At 35.4% G+C, this 19,351-nt stretch overlaps 1 protein-coding gene across 4 annotated transcripts in view; it reads left to right on the top strand.

Annotated features, from left to right (window-relative positions):
• The window catches only part of LOC131036422 (serine carboxypeptidase-like 42), an 84,422-nt gene that overhangs the window by 20,773 nt on the left and 44,298 nt on the right, over positions 1 to 19,351 (top strand). For all 4 annotated transcript variants that reach the window (XM_057968306.2, XM_057968305.2, XM_057968308.2 and 1 more), the window contains exons 3-7: positions 17,783 to 17,890; positions 18,004 to 18,096; positions 18,178 to 18,270; positions 18,356 to 18,441; positions 19,006 to 19,287. In XM_057968306.2, coding sequence (XP_057824289.2) covers positions 17,783 to 17,890; positions 18,004 to 18,096; positions 18,178 to 18,270; positions 18,356 to 18,441; positions 19,006 to 19,287 — 662 coding nt within the window. The remainder of the gene's footprint in view (positions 1 to 17,782; positions 17,891 to 18,003; positions 18,097 to 18,177; positions 18,271 to 18,355; positions 18,442 to 19,005; positions 19,288 to 19,351) is intronic.

The raw sequence follows: 19,351 nt of genomic DNA, 5'->3' as shown, positions 1-19,351 counted from the left end.
GGGGTAGTTCTAAGGGTGCTTCTGGAGGCATTGCTACCATCTGGAATCTTAACAATGTTAAAGGTCAGGTCATTGTTCAGGAAAGTAACTTTTCCTGTATCAAATTTGAGAATATTAAAGATGGTTCTTCATGGGTTCTCACAAACATTTATGCTCCTAATACCGTAAAGGCTAGAAAGTCTTTTTGGAAAAAGATCAGACAGGCTAGGGATAGCTTCAAAAATCTCAGTTGGATGGTTATGGGAGACTTTAATACACCTTTGAAAGAGGAGGAAAAATTTGGAGGTAGTCCTCCTCAGCTGGAAAGTAGGATGGCCCTCATGGATTTTATTAATTCCCAAGCTCTTAATGACTTGGAGATACAGGGTTGCAATTTCACTTGGACTAATAGGCGAAATGGTAATGACCTTATCCAAGTGCGTCTTGACCGAACTCTCATTTCTGATGACTGGTATAGTCAGTACTTCTGTTCATTGTTTGCCCATATCCGGGTTGGATCCGATCATTTCCCAATCACCTTCAATGCTGACTTGATCAATAGAAGGAGAAACTATCCCTTTAGATTTGAAAAAAGGTGGACTCTTCACCCCGATATTAAAAGAAATATTCAAAAATGGTGGAGTATCCAAGTTGAGGGCACGACTATGTTCAAAGTTGTTAAGAAGCTCAAAAGTGTGAAGGACAACATTCGACTCTGGAACAAGAATAGTTTTGGGAATATATTTGAGGCTAAGAGTAAAATCCAGGACTAGATCCAAAAGGATGGTTTCAGTACTGTGTCTATTGCTGATGAAAATGAGATCCTTAAGAAATACCATGACATTATTGCCAAAGAGGAATTGTTCTGGAAGCAGAGATCGAGATGCATTTGACTCAAGGAAGGGGACAAGAATACAAGATTCTTACATATGTCGACTATCAAGCACAAAGCAGTCAACATAATGAACAATCTAGTTGTGGAAAGTGGGGAGCTGGTCAAGGAAGATGAAATAAGGAACGAAGCTAAGAGGTATTTTTCGGACCTCCTAAAGAGGGATCACAGTCTGGATGCTGAAGCTCAATCCTCTTTTCTTCAGAACATTCCTTGTCTCATTGATGCCCAAAATAATGCCCTCCTCTCTTCCATTCCCTCTATCTCATAAATTAAAAATGCTATTTTTTCCTTTGATGGCAACAAAGCACCTGGACCTGACAGTTTCCCAATGTTCTTTTTCCAAGATTTTTGGGATATCATTGGGATTGATGTGGCCAATGGGGTTAAGGAATTCTTTGGGGCTAGAAAACTCTTGAAAGAAATCAATGGTACTTTTATTGCTCTTATCCCCAAGATTCAAGGTGCTGACTCTTTGGATAAATTCATACCTATTAGCCTCTACAACTCCTTTTACAAGATCATTTCTAAGGTCCTTACTTCTAGACTTTTGTCTATCCTTCTTGCCTTAATTAAACACCAACAAAATGGGTTTGTTCCTAGAAGACAAATTCTTGATTCCATTATCACAATTCATGAGAACATTCACTCTCTTGTTAGAGCTAAGAAGCAGGAACTCATCCTTAAGCTTGACCTCTCCAAAGCCTATGATAGGGTTGACTGGTCTCTTCTTCAGAAAGTTCTCACTTCTTTTGGGTTTGCCCCTAGAGTTGTGGATCTTTTCTCCCAACTTACTTCATCTGCGTCCTTTGTTGTTCTTGTCAATGGTTCTCCTTCAACTTTTTTCCAAGCCTCGAGAGGTCTTAGGCAAGGAGACCCTATCTCCCCCATCCTTTTCATTATTCTGGTAGAATGCTTTGGTCGGACCATGGATAATTTGGTGCAGTAAGGGTCCTTTAAGGGCCTCCAACCTTCTTCTACTGACCTTATTTGTTCAGACCAGCAGTTTGTTGATGATACAATTTTTATGGGGGAATCAAGTATCTCAGAAGCTAAAGTTCTGAAGAGCACTCTGAGAAAATTTGCCTCTGCTATGGGGCAGCTTATTAACTGGGCCAAAAGTGATGTCTTTTTCATTAATACTCCTGAGAGAAGACAACAGAGGATCAACAGAATTCTGGAGTGTAAGATTGCTGACCTTCCTGCTACCTACCTTGGACTCCCCATGGGGATTGCCCCTCCTGAATCCTTCTGGAGTTCTCTAGTTGACAAATTTCACAAAAAACTTGTAGGTTGGAAAGGGGCCCTCTTAAGTCAAGCTGGTAAGCTCCTTCTCCTTAAAGCTACTCTTCAGAGTATTCCTATTTATGCTCTTAGTCTATTTAGAATTCCAATCAAGTATGCTGAAGCTATTGAGAAAATTCAAAGAAGATTCCTTTGGTCTGGGGTTGAGGAAAAGCAAAGAATGTCCTTGGTGGCATGGGATCAGGTCTGTAGACCGAAAAGCAAAGGTGGTCTGGGTCTTAGGAGGATTCGTACTTTAAATGAAGCTCTCTTGTCCAAACAAGCTTGGAGATGGTTTCATTTTGATTCTGAATGGTGCAAAATTTGGAGAAGTAAGTATTCCCTTCTATCTTCTTCTCTCTCTTCTTTTCTTAATTCAGATTTCAGCATTAATGGATCCCATATTTGGAACCATGTTTCTAAATGTAAAGATGTGATTGCTAAAGGAGTGATATGGAAACTTGGAAATGGCAGAAAAGTTAGATTTTGGGAGGATCCCTGGCGTTTTGATAAACCCCTTATGGACTCCCATGAATGGGCCTCCCATGCCCCTTCCTGTATTGGTTCTTTTGGCTCCTTAGTGGCAGATTACTGGGATGGGAACAATTGGCAGAACATTGATAGTATCCACCCTGGCCTTTCTAAGCTCAAGAACCATTTGTCTTCTATTTGGCTGAATAATGAAGAGGACTCCCTGATTTGGAAACATGATCCCAAAGGTATTTTAACCGTGTCTTCGATGTATTGTGTCCTTTCCCTGCCTCCTATAAATCCTTTCTGGTCTAAAGCTTGGTTAAAAGGTCTCACTCCTAAAATCAATTTTTTCTTCTAGACTATCCTCCAAAATAAGATCCCCACTGTTGACAACCTAAAAGGCAGAGGTTTTGCCCTTCCAAATAGGTGTGTGTTGTGTTTTCAAGAGGAAGAGTCTGTGGACCATCTTGCCCTCCACTGTTCCTTCTCGGCCTCTGTTTGGGAAAGCTTCCTCAAGAGCTTTAGTATAGCTTGGGTGTTTCCTAGTAACATCAGAGATTTGTTCTCCTCTTAGCAAATTCAATGGACTAACCTTTTTCTGAGATGTATGTGGCAGCTCTCTCTTCCTCACATTTTGTGGGGTCTTTGGAAAGAAAGAAACAACCGAATTGTCAGGGATGTGTCCCTAAATCAAGACACTATTTTTTAGAAAATTCAAAGGGCTATCCAGGAAACTATGGGAATCATGGAGGTTTCTTGTTACTCAAATAACTCCCTAGAGTCAAATATCTTAAGAGCGTGGAGTATGAAGATCCTTGATGGTCCTAATCTCAGCTACAATAAAAGGCTTGAAGCTAAATGGCAAACCCCACCCCAAGGCTGGCTCAAAATCAATTTCGATGGTGCAGCCAAAGGAAACCCAGGTCCTTCAGGCTGTGGAGCTATTCTCAAAGATCACAGAGGCATTTGCAAAGGTATGATTGCTGTCCCTATTGGTACTCAAACCAATCATAAAGCGGAAGCTATGGCAACCCTTCAAGGCATTATCCTAGCCAAAAAATGGAACTGCCCTTATCTTTGGATAGAAGGGGACTCTAATAATATAATAAAGTGCCTCAATGGGACTTCAAAGCCCTCATGGTCGATTCACAATATAATTATTTCTGCTATTGACATCATTAGAACCTTTAAAAAATGCCATATATCCCATATCTATCGGGAGGCCAACTGTTCTGCTGATTGGGCTGCAAATGTGGCGGTTAAAAATGAGACTATTACCATGTGGATGGGTGAGAGCGGACTCCCCGAAGACGTTAGACAAATCATAATTGATGAAAGATATCGAAGTACCCCAAAGACTCTTGATTGACAGGGTAATAATGAAAAGTACTGATGCAAGCACTTCGAGTTACTTCTATAATGAGAAAATCACTCATTATAACATCAATGCCAGCAAAACTTGTTTTATAATCAATCAAATCATTAAGGCCACACACGCTTTCTAGGTATTTATTTTAACTCCGAAAAGCTCTATGTTTTACTAGTTCTATAAGTTTCAAAATTTGGCTATGAGAAGCGACACCATGGGCGGAAATAGGAGACGATATGAGCCAAGTAATTGCAAGGAGTGGAAACAGAAAGAAGAGGTGTGGGGAATTTTGTAGAAGGGTGGTCTTTCGAGCTTCATAGAGAGACTCCATGGCCGTGATGGAATGGTAACTAGCCTCTTCTACAAAAATTGGAAGAAGGGCATGCTAAAAATGGGTGACCAAATGGTGGAAATTGATGAAGATTTAATAGCTAAAGCTACGGGTCTCAACAGGGAGGGCTGCAACTTCTACAGAGACAAGAAGGTCAGCAGGGAAGCCATTGAAAGGTACCCGGTTACAGAGAAAGAGAAAAAAAGACTGGTAAAGTTGAGTAAAACCTATTACCTGCCTAGGGATTTTGCAAAACCCTGGTGGGAAATTCTCTTTGTTTTAATGCGGTATATAACTCTAGATGGTAGGTTTATGAAATTCTGTGGGTATCATTTTGTTCCATTAAACCATTTTAGGCATAATGATAAGGTGAATTTTCCTTACTTCTTGCTCTGCTCAATGAATGCCTCCCTAAAAGCCTACAAAGAGAATCCTCTGGGAGATACCGCAATGCACCAAGGTTTTATGGTCCTCATTTATGACCATTTAAAGGCCAGTCAAATTAACCGAATGCAACTCTCTATGGACTCTGAGGAAGATATGTTTGATTTTTCTTTTTTGGAGGAGGAGGAATTAGATAATGATTCCTCGACTGATAATGAGGATAGCTCTGATGATTCAGAGTATGAGATTAGTAAGAAGAGGAAATCAAGACCCTCTTCTTCTAAGAGAAAAAAACTTCAAAGCAAACCCTTGATCAGTATCTCTTCGGAAGAAGAGGACTCAGATTTTTTTGAGGAGAAGAAGAACCCTAAGGGGTTGCTGAAGAAGAAAAGTAAAAACCAAGCCCAGACCCAGAAAAAGCATAAGAAAACAGAGGAGACTGGCAAGGAACCTGAAGATGACAAGCAAGCTAGGACCCTGGAAGCCGAGCATAGCTTGGACAAGGAGACAATGGAGGAGACTCTCAGGGCCTCCGACACTATTTCCGCCCTCCATATTCCTAAAAATGAACAGGTAACCCCTGGAAAAGTGACTCCCTCTTCTGGCCCTCCTCCTGAGGCCTTGAATGGTTTTATGAAAACTATTGAATGGCTTATTGATGGGTATAAGCAAGCTGCGGATGAGTATAAAAAACTTTGCAACAAAGTCCTGATTCTGGAGACCATTAATATTGGAGAGGGGAATACAATGGCCGACTATATCGAGGATTTGAAAATCACTATTGCTAAAGCGGAAGACATCAGAGATGCTTTTAACCTGAGGTTTGAGAAGATTGAAAAGGAGATGCTGGACATAAAAACCCTTGCGGAAACTAGTGAAAAAACACTCTCAGATACAGTCATCAAAGTGGAAAAAATTGAGGAGTGCCTTAAGAATATTGCGGAGCAGAGCCTTACCATTCTGAAAATCTTGGCTAATAATACTCATACCCTCATCAGCAAGCTTGATGACGACAAGGAAATCCAGGAAATTGACCTGGACGCTGAAGGAACAGGGGAAGCTCAAGGTCCCAGAACCCGCACCAGAGGCAAGAGGAAGGAAAAGAAAGTGAATAAGGATCTGGAGGAGCTGAAAGCAGTCGGGGTGACCTATGATGATTTGGTGATAAAGGCAGAGGATCTGCTAAAGAAAATTGCTATGTAGTGTCTCCTTGGTCTCTTTGCTGTGTTTTGTTGTTTTGCTGTTCTTTCTGTTCGCTGGTCTTTTGGCCAGTCGTTTTGTATGCGGACTTTTAATCCTTTTGCTGCTCTCTTCCTTTCTATGATGTAATGGTTTCGGGTCCTTAAAACCTACTTTTTAATCAATCAGAACAATGACAAAGGATATCGTATCTCAAGGTAATATACGACAATAATGGACTTGACCAGAATACAGAAACAATGAGAATTCATAAGCAAAGCCTTCCAAGTGATTGCAGTGAAAAGGGTATTATTTCGATTCTAGTAGTGCCAATTTAGTCCTAACAATACCTTTGTCCGCCTTCACTAGAAAAGCAACGCATCAAGAAGGACTCCCCATAATTTTCGGGGAATCTTCATAGTTTGTAAATTGGACTATAAAACCGTCATTTCCTTTTCTCTCTGCAACTATCAGATATGGATCGCCTAGCCATAGGTAAATGAACTTACTCTAATCGACTAAAATGTTGGGCTCCAACACTGTAATCACGCCTCCTTCCACGCTTCTATCGAAGGTTTGTGCAACATCATCAACAAGGATTCCCACGGCTCAGACAACCAGGTCGTGCTTGGTGAAGAATCGTCGGGATTCCTTTGCATCGAAGGCTAGGTGAGGTAGCTTCATATTGTTCTGGTCGATAATTGAAGAGTAGGGCGTTGTGAAAATGAATTGCAAGTCATTGAATTTTATGGCGAAGCTGCAGTAGGTCTGGTTGCTCGTGGTCTGGTCGGACTTTGCGACCAATTGCATGCCGAGACCCTAAGAGAAACGCCTGTAAGTGTTGGTGGCATCACTGCACCACAACTCAATGTGGTGGAATTCATTCACTTTGAAGCGATTGCTCATGGGATTGTGGCAGACAAAATTATTGAAGCACACTATCTTGAAGCTCCCTTCATCCTTTCCCATGGCCATTGATCAATTTTTCTTCCCTCTGGAATCAAAGATAAAAATTTTATTGATGCTCGGATTTTTGACATTTGCCTGCACTTAGATTTCTCAGTCTGCAAATTACTTTGATTGAACTACCTCAAAAGCACATGAGCCACCTTCAAGCGATTAGGCTCTATAGGAGGAAACTCGCTCTAATACCATGTTAAGTTTCAGATCAGAGATGTAAGCCAACAAAAATGTTAACTAAGTGCTTGTTTAACCACAGGCAACTACTCAGATCTGTTGCCTTCCCAACCGTAGATGATATCTTGTTATCGTCTCCCCCGAGCATATTTCCTATGAACACACCTACTTGTCTTGGTATGCTAACAACTCTTCTATTATTCGATCTGTTCTGATATTTGCTTGGACCGCTCTTATATTCAAAATGAATAATCGAATCATTTAGTGAATGAGGTCACACCTCATATATATATACATGAGTGGTACTCTTTCACAAAGGGTCGACCCTTAACAACATGACTCATGCATTAATTAATTAAATTCATTTCATATTTAATATACAAATTGCTTCATCAAGGTCGACTTATCTAGCAAATATAAAACATAGTGTATTAATAGCTTTGGGATATCTCCCATTGCTAACCACATACATCAACACGATAGACTAAATAATCTAAAAATTATATGGATGAGCTCTTATACCTCTCTTATCAAATCCCCAAGTCCACACAACCATATCTACTACTTTGAAGGAATGTGATGCATTCTGGTAAGCTCCCAAATTAGTTAACTTTGTTTTAATGCAATTAGGAGAATGCATCAATTCAAACTCTTCTTGTAGAAGATGTTATGACATGAAAATTTGGAATGAACTCCCCGACGACTAAAAAAATTAAATCCAAAACTGCAAGGCCAAACATTTTAAGGAAAGGGAACATGAACCAATGTACAAAGACACTAATTTAGGAAAATATGTAGTTTATGCCTTATACAATTTTTCTCAACAATACAATTATAAAAAAAGATAAAACTATCATTCATCTAACTCTTTGAAACATGCAAAAATCAGTCAATATTATTGCACTCCTCATCCAAAGCATAAACAATGTATAACTAGCTTAACCATGTACATACCATACTTTTGAACTATCTTTGAATACATCTACTAGTCTTTCAGACTATCTTGCTTATCCTCAATCATGATGATCCAATGTATCCATCTATGTCAAACCATATCTCTCAAATATGGTAGTATCAAACCATTTCTTAGCCTCTTCAGTTGGACCAATCCACTTCAAAACAATTATGATAGATTGACATCAATGGCAAGTTGACATCAATGACAACATACTACAAAAATTGATGACCTTTTGGATCATCTAAAGAGAGCTCAATGTTTTACAAATATGGATCTCACTTTAATTTACCATTAGGTAAGAATAGTTGCTAATGATTATTGGAAAGTTGCTTTCAAAACTAAATTTAATATTTATGAATGGTTAGTCACACATTTTGGATTAAGTAACACTTCTACAACATTTATGGGACTCATTAATGACATTTTCAAAGCTCACTTAGGAAAGTTCATAATTGTGTACTTAGATGTCATTCTTCTGTTTAGCAAATATTTAGATCATATTTAGCATGTTAACATTCATTTAGATCTTATATAGAAACACAAATTTTAAGTTAAGATGAAAAATTCCTTCTTTGGCTAATGCTATCAAATATTTAAATTTTTTATTCATAAAAATGGAGTGTAGACCTTAAAAAAGTGAAAGCTCTCAGAAAAAAATGTATCACTTGTTATGCTATAAATTTATATATTTTCCAAGTGGTTATGAATGACTAGAGGAAATTCATTTAGTAGTTTTCTTATATTTAGCATTTCACTAGTTCAACCAAAAGAAGTTTTCATGGCCTATAGTTTTCATGGCCTATAGTGGTAGATCAAGCATTCCAATAGCTTAAGGAGGCATTTTTAGATCTAATACTTATTCTTCCAAATCTTTAGTGCCCCTTTGAGATTGAGATAGATGATTTCAAATATGCTATAGAATTTATTCTTAAATATGGAAGAAATCTAGTAGCTTATCACTCTAAGGAACTCTCTATAGCCAAGTTCAATTACAACTCCCATCATAAGGAGTTATTTACCTTGTTACAAGACTTGAAATAATGGTGACACTATATTTAGCTATACCTTCTCTATATAACCAATCAAACTCCTTTCTCGGATTACACAACTATAGAGGGTTGATTATATAAATTTAATTAATTTTATGTTCCTATTAGTTTTTCTAACTGATGCTAATTAGGAAGGCTAATTCTTCTTATTACGGGGAACACTTTCACACCACAAAACTTTATCAAATTTATAGTGGTATTTCTATTGTCCCTCCATTAGAAAGCAAACACAATATTTAATTGATTGATGCTCCTTTGTAGTCATGGTAAGCTTACTAATCACAAAATTGGTTTATATTAGCCTATTCCCTCTTGGCCATGGGTGTCTTATCTCTATGGACTTTATTAATGGGTTCTCTACTACTTTAAAATATCATAATTGCATTTTTTTGGTAGTATTTCAATTTTCAAAGATGTCCATCTTTATACTTACAAGAAAACTATTGATGCCCCTAAGGAGGAAAAATTATTTTTAGTAATGTATGGTGTTAATTTGGTTTGCCTCTTTCTATTATTTTTTACCACAATTCTATATTTTTTATTCTCTAAAATCAATTTGGAAGCTCATGGTTGTCCTTTTGATGTTCTACAAATTTTCATCCATAAATAGATGGTTAGATTGAACTAGTGAATCAAAATTTAGTCCAATCTCTTAAAATCTACTACAATAATAAAATAGAGGGATACATATCTTTATGTTTTATGACATAGCTATAATTGGGCTTCAAATTCCTTCATAGGCCATTAACCTTTTAATATTCTTTATGGATACCAACCTCTTTCTTCATATTAGATTATAATTACTCTTCTTCTAGCTTCCTCATCACACCAACAAAAGGAACAAGCCAAATTTCTTAGTTTATTCAAAATATAGAAAAGATTCATCCACTGACCACTATTCAAGAAAAGTTATTCATGCTTATTAGGCTATGTATAAGGAAATTTATAATAAGGATTGTATACCTTATAAATTCGTCATTATAAGTAAATTTTAGCTCTATTTGAGTAAAAAAGTTTCAAAGGTAAAAAAGTCATGAGCTCAAGTCTATTAGGTATGGACATACCGTTATCCAGTAGTTAGGATAAAATAAGTTCAAAATTGATTTCCCATCCTAGCTTGGAATCCATGATATGGTCAATTTTGTTAAAAAAAAAATTGTGTGTTATGTGTTACACAGTTGATGGAGTCATAAAATTTATTCCATGTGTTTGCACATAACGAGCCTTAAATTAGTGTATTGAGTTGAGTTAATATGTAAATATATATTTTTTAATGTAGTTGTGTTTTGTTTAGTTAGTGTAAATAGGGGCATTACAGAGAACATTCCTAATTTTCTATATGAGAAGATGACACACTAGTTAGGACTAGAGTGTTGGTAAAATTAGGCTTCTCAACTCCTCAAAAGACTATTCATAGAGACAAAATAGATGAATCTCCTTCTTATCTAGAGATTTTGAAACTATAATAGCTATAAATTTTAGAGGTGTCCTACTATTGATAGGTGGGGGATTCTACCCATTATTTTGGTTATTCTTGCAATTCCCAACCATTATCAAGGCCTTTTTTTGGAAGGAGTAGCATTGCTTGAAGTCTTAGTACTATGTTTATCTTCAGAAGTAATGATGCGACTGATAAAATTATAAGGCACTGAGAGGGGGGGCGCTGAATCAGTGCAAGAAAAAACAACAACACAAATCTGATCACCACTTTTATCAATTTGAAACTTAACAAGCATGCAAGGAAAATAACTGCATAAGCTAACACCCAGTAAAACATGCAACTCATAACACAATGTTTTTCACGTGGAAACCCAAATGGGAAAAACCATGGCAAGAATTAGTACCCACAAGATCAACTATCTGCAGAATAGGGATCTGACCGATGAAGGTCTTACAACTGCTCTATTAGGAGTACACCCGGTTAAGAGTGCCTTAGCCTGGTTAAGAGCTATTACAATAAGGCTTGTTAGGACCAGCCCTATTAGGAGCTACCCAACTATGGGATTTAAACAACACAAGTTAATGTGTGACCTTGTTAAGGGATTTAACCTTTGGACCTGTGAGGATCCAACCACACCCGGTTAGGAGTGACCTTGTGAGAGGATTTTTGTTAGGTCTCAGAGACAACTGAGAGGGGGGGGGGGTGAATCAGTTGTCAAATAAACTTAAACCAAAAACAACTTAACCAACTTAATGCTTAATACCAGTGGATAGTTTTATCAATTAATTGCAATACCGGTAAAGATTAATGCATGAAACAAAAGGACAAAATAATCCACAACACATAACACCAATATATGTACATGGAAACCCTGTAAGGGGCAAAACCACAGTGGGAAACCTTACCCACAATCAGATGATACTACTGCAGATAGTAAGTGTATACAAATGGGGTTTGCACATGTAGAAAGGCCAAGCGCCTAGAGCTCACTGCTCAAACACAAAATAGGAGTCACACTGACTACAATTGGATGGTTAAATCCAATAAGGATGTACTGCTCAAATTAGCATCTTTCTATGCTGGATTCAGTACCGGTGTAGTTCTGATTGTCTTCAAAAAAACCTTCCTTCAACCTTCAAATGATGTCTGCATGTATAGCTCTGCTTATTCTCGCATATACCTTCACACAATCCTTTTTCGCATTCCACATCTGATCTTACAAATAAGATCTTACATTTATATCATAACCTAGGACCAATTTTAGTAGGTTGGCTCTAAAAGATATTACAATAAAATCAATTTACAAATAAAACAATATCCGATGCAATACCGATTCAACATGTTGGCTTGATGCATTTACAACAATAATAAAACATCTCCATAGTGTGCCATGCTGATCTGGAAAAGATAATCCTGTCGGCGTATAACCTGGACATATTTGCCGGTAACAACAAATATGCAAATACGACTATGCCAATGAATAAATCTTCAAGACAAAGTGTCCAAATGATGTCTTCGACATAACCAGGTGTTTTCCATGCCATTTCGAGTGTTGATGATCATTATATCCTGTCGGTGTACCAGATACCGGTGACTGTACATAAGTCATTTGTTTGCTGGTGAATGTTGTTGATTCTCCAAAGTACCAGAGTTGATAAGTGTTAGTAGGTGTTGACATCAATGAAAAAACCATACCAAAATACCAACAATGTCCCCCTTTGGCATTGATGGCAACACAAGATGGAAAAACCATCAAAGTGCCAAAACAGAAATGCCAAATACCAAAAACCAACAATTTCCAAAATATAAGTAATCTCTCCCAAAGTAACAATCTCTCCCCCTGAGAGTGACACGTGTCTTATGTGTCTTTCTTGTGTTTTTCCATATACCAATCTCTCCCCCTTTGACATCAAATGCCAAAGTAATAATAAAGAAACATTTTTAGATACAAAATACAAACCAATTCAGTATACCAACTACTCCCCCTGAGAAGTAGCTTCCTCATCAAAGCCGGAGTAAAAGATTTTTCTGTTAATTCTGCCGATTGATGACAAACATAAACTCTCTAAGTATCTACTGGTGGGGGTATGACCCCAAGCTAATCTCTAAGATATTCAAAAGTCTCCTTAGGCAGAGGTTTAGTGAAAATATCTGCAATCTGCTCTTTAGTATTCACATAAACCAGTTTTATTTCTTTTGCTTCAACATTTTTCCTTAGAAAATTCAGTTTGATAGAAACATGTTTGGTTTTAGAGTGCAATACAAGATTCTTAGATATATCAATTGCTACAGTGTTATCACAATAGATAGTTATAGGTTCCTTGCATTTTACATTTATGTCTTTCAACATTTGCTTAAGCCATATTACCTATGTACAGTTAGTTGCTGCTACAAAATATTTGGATTCTTCTTTTGATAAGGATGTACAAATTTGTTTCTTACTCAACCAAGAAACTAGTCCTCTTCCAAGAAAAAATGCTCCACCGATGGTGCTTTTTCTATCATCCACATCTCCTGCCCAATTTGCATCTGTGTATGCACACAATTCAAAGTTTTCATCTCTAGGATACCATAATCCAAGATTTTTAGTGCCTTGTAAGTACCGCAAAATCCTTTTTATTGCTGATTCATGATTTTCTCTAGGATTACTTTGAAATCTTGAAACAATACATATTGCATTCATGATATCAGGTCTGGTTTGTGTCAAATACAGTTAACCTCCTATCATAGATTTGTATCTAGTTGGATTAACAGGTATAGATTCATCCCTTAGTGATAGTTTGTCACTTGTAGTCATAGGTGTGCTTACCGGTTTAGAGTTCTCCATCCCAAATTTCTTTAGTAACTCCTTTAAGTACTTGGATTGACTCAAGAATATACCTTTATCTGTTTGTGAAATCTATAATCCTAAAAAGAATTTTATTTCTCCAATCATAGACATTTCAAATTCTTGTTGTATTTCAATAGAAAAGTCTTTACATAATCCATCTTCTCCTCCAAAGATTATATCATCAACAAAACTTCTATAAACAAGATGTCATCATTAGTCACTTTATAATATAAGTTGCTGTTAGCATTACCTTTAGAAAAACAAATCTTCAAAAGATACTTATCCAATCTTGCATACCAAGCTCTTGGAGCTTGCTTCAATCCATACAAAGCTTTCCTTAACCTGCAAACCATATCTTTGTTATTTGTCAAAGAAAATCCATCAGGTTGTTCAATGTAAACTTCTTCTTCAAGATCTCCATTCAGAAATGCACATTTAATATCCATTTGATATACTTTGTAGTTCTTATGTGCTGGAAAAGCCAAAAATAATCTGACTGCCTCAATTCTAGCTACCGGTGCAAAGGTCTCATTATAATCAATTCCCTCTTTCTGAGAATATCCCTTACACACTAGTCTTGCTTTATTTCTGATAACCTTACCATCTTTATTAAGTTTGTTTCTGAATACCCATTTGGTTCCAATTACATTTTTATCTTTAGGCCGGGGAACTAATGTCCAAGTGTTATTATTCTCAATTTGTTCTAATTCTTCTTCCATAGCTTTAATCCAGTGTTTGTCTTCACATGCCTCATTAACTGATGATGGTTCAATTTGAGAAATAAGACATACCTCTTCATTTGCCAATCTTCCTCTTGTCATAACTCTTTTATACTTGTTTCCAATTATTCGACCTTCAGAATGATTCAATCTAACATACCGAGGTGTCTTTGTTTGCTATTGTTCCTTAGGTACAGTGGAATTTTCAGATGATATCGGTGTAACTGGATCTTCATTCTGTACCGGTGGGTTTAGTGTAGGTTCATTTGTCAGAATTTCTATTGCCGGTTCAGAATCTATATACCTTGAAGTTCCTCTGAATTGTTCATCAATCTTCACATTTGTACTCTCAACAATTTTCTGCAATCTTTTGTTAAAACATCTATATGCTTTACTCTTTGATGAATAACCAAGAAATATTCCTTCATCACTTCTAGGATCAAATTTCCCAATTTACTCATCTCTTCTAATATAGCATTTACTTCCAAATATTCTGAAATATTTAAGAGTAGGAGTAATACCAAACCATAGTTCATGAGGTGTCTTACTGGTTTCACCTTTGATGTGAACTTTGTTGAATGTATAGACCGTTGTACTTACTGCTTCTCTCCAATATACATGTGGTAGGTTTGCTTCTGATAACATACTTCTAGTTGCATCCAAGATAGTTTTGTTTTTCCTTTCAACAACTCCATTTTGTTGTGGTGTTCGAGGTGCGGATAGCTGTCTTTTGATTCCATTCACTTCACAGAATGCATTAAATTCCTTCGATGTAAATTCTCCTCCTTGATCTGATCTTAGACATTTGATTTTCTTACCGGTTTCATTTTCTACCATTGCTTTGAACAGTTTGAACTTCCCAAGTGCTTCTAATTTTTCTCTGAGAAAAGTAACCCAACACATTCTAGAATAGTCATCAATGATTAACATGAAATATCTATCACCTTGTAAACTTTTAGTTCTTGCTGGACCACATAAATCAGTATGAATTAAGTCAAGAGCATTATTGGATTTTTCTAGAATACTTTTGAAAGTAGCTCTAACTTGTTTTCCAAATTGACATTCCTTACATACTAGATTGTGAGGCTTAACAATCTTAGGAAGATCTCTAACTGCCTTAGTAGTACTGATTCTTACCATGCAATCAAAGTTTACATGACAGAGTCTCTTATGCCATAGCCAACTTTCATCAATATGTGCAATCAAGCATGTCTTTTCACTGTTATTCAAATGAAAGATTTTACCTCTAGTTTGATTTCCGGTTGCAATTTCTAGGCCAGTTCTATTCATGATTTTACATTTTCTATTTTTTAATTGTAACTGAAAACCTTTCTCAACTAATTGACCAACACTCAAGAGATTATGCTTTAAACCTTCAACATAGTAAACATTGACAGTATTATGTTTATTATCAAGATATATTGTACCTTTACCTTTGATCAAACAAGCTTTATCATCTCCAAATCTCACTAGACCTCCATTATATTCCTGAAAAGTCAAGAATTTACTTTTATCACCAGTCATATGATGTGAGCATCTTGAATCAATGATCCATTCATCCTTAACTTCAATTTTAGCTACCAAGGCCTGCTTTAACGGTTGGACTGTAGGTGTCGGTTGATCTTCTATTATAGAAACAAAAACCCATCCATTGTCTATTGGATCCTCATCAGAATCATCAGTCACTCCTTCATCAGCAAGATAACAAGATTTGTCTTTATTCTTCTTAAATCTGTATCTCTGATATTCAGGGTTAGGCTTGTATACTCTTCTAGCTTATTCTCTTAGTCTAGCATGTCTACCAGGGCATCTAGAAGCCATATGACCAATCTTATTACAGTTAAAACATTTAAAGGGTGCTTTACCTTCATACTTACTTCCAACTGGACCTTTAGGCATTTTCCTTGCAAATAGTGCTTCAAGTTCTTCATTTTCTTTCTTGCTTTCTTCAAGTTCTTTTGCATAAAAGGCTTTCCAATCATATTTGTCAAATGATGGTGCAGATGATGTTGATGCTTTGAAGGCTAAATCTGTCTTTATAGTATCAACAAGACCAAATTCCTCAATTTCAAAGCCTGAAAGTTTTCCAATCAATGTATCTCTAGTTACTGACATATTAGGCATTGTTTTTAACTCATTTATAGCAGTGACTTTCATTTTATATGCCAGTGGAAATCCTCTTAAAACTTTTGAAATAACTTCATCTTCACTCAAGGTTCCTCCACAACATTTAATACCCAAAACAATTTCATTAACTCTTTCCATAAAAGCAGAAATCCTTTCATCTTCTTCCATTTTCAGATTTTCATACCTGACCCGGAAGCTTTCAAGCTTTGCAATTTTGACTATGGAATCTCCTTCATTTGGTGTTTCCAAGTGATCCCAAATAGCTTTAGCAGTGGACCTATCTGATAATCCTATGATTTGCTGATCTGATAATGTGCTCAGAAGTGCTTCTCTTGCTTTGCAATCATTTTCCTCATCTTTAGCCAAGTTAGGTGGATTAGGCTGATTTTGAGCAGGAGCAGTATATCCATTCTTTGTAACATCCCAAATGTCCTTACCAGTGCAATTTAGATGCGTCTCCATTGTGATCTTCCATATGCCATAGTTGGTTTCATCATGTTTAGGATTGTCCTTCCTGAAATTGTTAGTAGACATTTGATCTCCTCAAGCTGTTAAACTTCTGCAAAAGAGGACTAAGCTCTGATACCAATTGTTAGGTCCTAGAGACAACTGAGAGGGGGGGAGGGGGGGTGAATCAGTTGTCAAATAAACTTAAACCAAAAACAACTTAACCAACTTAATGCTTAATACCGGTGTACCAAGGATCATTCTTGAGAATGGTGTTAGTTTGAGTACGCAAAAATAAAAATCCCTTAGTGAGGTTCCAAACAATATCAAGATAGACCCCTTAGGAGATACTTGAGAATTGTTAACTCCTTCATGATACGTGCTTTCAAAGAGAATCCCTCTTAAAAAATTAACTAATGAAAAAAATTGTAACTTATTATAGGTGCTATCGAATTTTTGAATACGTAAAACCACATTGATTGAAGTATAAAAAAGCATAAACCTCATGAAAAATATTCTATATTGAACATTTAAAGAAAAAATCCTAGAGGAACTATTTTCTTATGCTTTAAAGTTATGAGCACTAGCATCAACTACTACAAGGTTAAGATTTGAAGCCATTTAAAAGATAATAGTTACTTTAAAGGTGAGAAAAAGAAAAAGAAAGTACAATGAATGCAAGCCAAAACACTAAACAATAGTAAAACTAAAAGAAATTCTCTACTTAATTCAATCTTATATAAAATAAATGATTTTTACTTGAAAATAGAAAAAAATACAAAACAATAAATATAGATTCGAGTAAAAATAAAAAATATTTTTTTCTAAAAATATATATTTTATTTTATTCACATTAAAATAAAAAAAAAATAAAAATAAAAACTTTAATTAAAAAATATAAATAATATATTGATCACTATAATTCCTCTTTTAATAGGAACTAGTAACATAGCTTGTACACTTGACATTATAAGTAATAAAATGTACTTTCCTTATACTGTAATTGGAACTTTCTTAGTTATCCTCCTCCTCTCAAATACAATTTTTTAATTTCTTTTTTATTTTAGAAATTAAGTCTTCATTGTGTTAAGACCTATAGTTGAAGATCCAAAATAAGGGATAGATTCACATGATTTATTTTGCTTCTCAATAAATAGTGAATTATGTATTTATCACTTATAGGGCCAGGTTGTTCTTCACTTGGAGGTGGTGCATTTACTGAATTAGGCCCTTTTTATCCACTTGGAGATGGTCGCGGACTTCAGAGCAATTTACAATCTTGGAACAAAGGTATCATATTGAATCAAATACAAATGATATGAGATAGATTTATGGATGCATGCAACAAGGACTATGTTTTTAGATCTTTCTTATTCTGACATGCTTCCTCTTCAAACATGTAGTATCAAACCTCCTTTTTGTAGAATCTCCTGCTGGAGTAGGCTGGTCTTACTCAAACACTACTTCAGATTATAATTGCGGTGATGAATCTACAGGTGATTATTGAATAAATTTATATTACTTTTTGTGTCATACAGTTTAAACTATACTTACAAACTTCATTTTTTCTAATGCAGCTACGGACATGCTAGCATTTCTTTCAAATTGGATTAAAATGTTTCCTGAGTATGCATTCAAAGATCTATTTTTAGCTGGAGAAAGCTATGCAGGTTAAACATCCATTTATTATTCTTTCAAAAATATCATTAAGACATTTGTTTTTTATTATCATGATTTTTTGGTCATGTAATATAGGTCATTATATACCACAGTTAGCGGCTAAGGTGATAGAATATAATGAAGGATACACAAGCTATAAATTCAACCTTAAGGGGGTATTTGTGAGTATTTGTCAAATTTTTTCTATTATTAGATTTTTTAATTATGTATTATTTGGTATGGATCTTGCTCTATATTTGTTTGAGATTGTATATGGTCTTATTATAAATTGATTATATATGTATATGTATACATACATACATACATACATATATAAGTGAAAATTCAATTGTTTATTGTTTACTGCTTATTCTTTTTCATTTAATAAATATTTTAAAATTATAATTTATTATTATTTTTTAGGAATGTATAATTGGTTTTAACTGACACTTTATTTTTTCAAAATTTTAGTATTACTTTAATTTTGACACACACATGTATATGTATGGGTGTGCGTGTACATACATACATGTATATACACATATACATACATAATTTTGTTTTATAGTGAAAATTCAATTGTTTATTGGTTATACTTATTTCATTTTATAAATATTTAAAAATATAACTTATTATTATTTTTTAGGAATGTGTAGCTGGTTTTAACATGACACTTTTTTACTTTTTTTTTTTCAATTTTTCATTATTACTTTATTTTTTACCTTAATTTCTTACTTTTTGTACAGATTGGTAATCCACTACTTGTACTTAATGTTGATACCATAGCAACTTATAGCTACTATTGGTCACATGGATTGATCTCCGATGAATCTAATATTTCTTTTAAGAAAAAATGCAAATTTGATAAGATCATTGGAGGTGTTGATGTTATAAATATTTCCAAAGAGTGCAATGACACATTAAACATGATTGAAAGTGAAGTTGGTGAAAATGTTGATGCCTATGACATAATAATTGATATTTGTCCCACAGAGCTAATCGAACAAGAGCTTCGATTGCAAAAAAAGGTGATAATTTTGTTATATTATCCTTTTTTCATAGTTAAAGTCAAACTAGCTAGGTAGTTTATTT

The sequence above is a fragment of the Cryptomeria japonica genome, chromosome 6, assembly GCF_030272615.1.
Source record: "Cryptomeria japonica chromosome 6, Sugi_1.0, whole genome shotgun sequence".
Lineage (NCBI taxonomy): Eukaryota > Viridiplantae > Streptophyta > Pinopsida > Cupressales > Cupressaceae > Cryptomeria > Cryptomeria japonica.
This window is presented reverse-complemented; position numbering and strand designations above follow the sequence as displayed.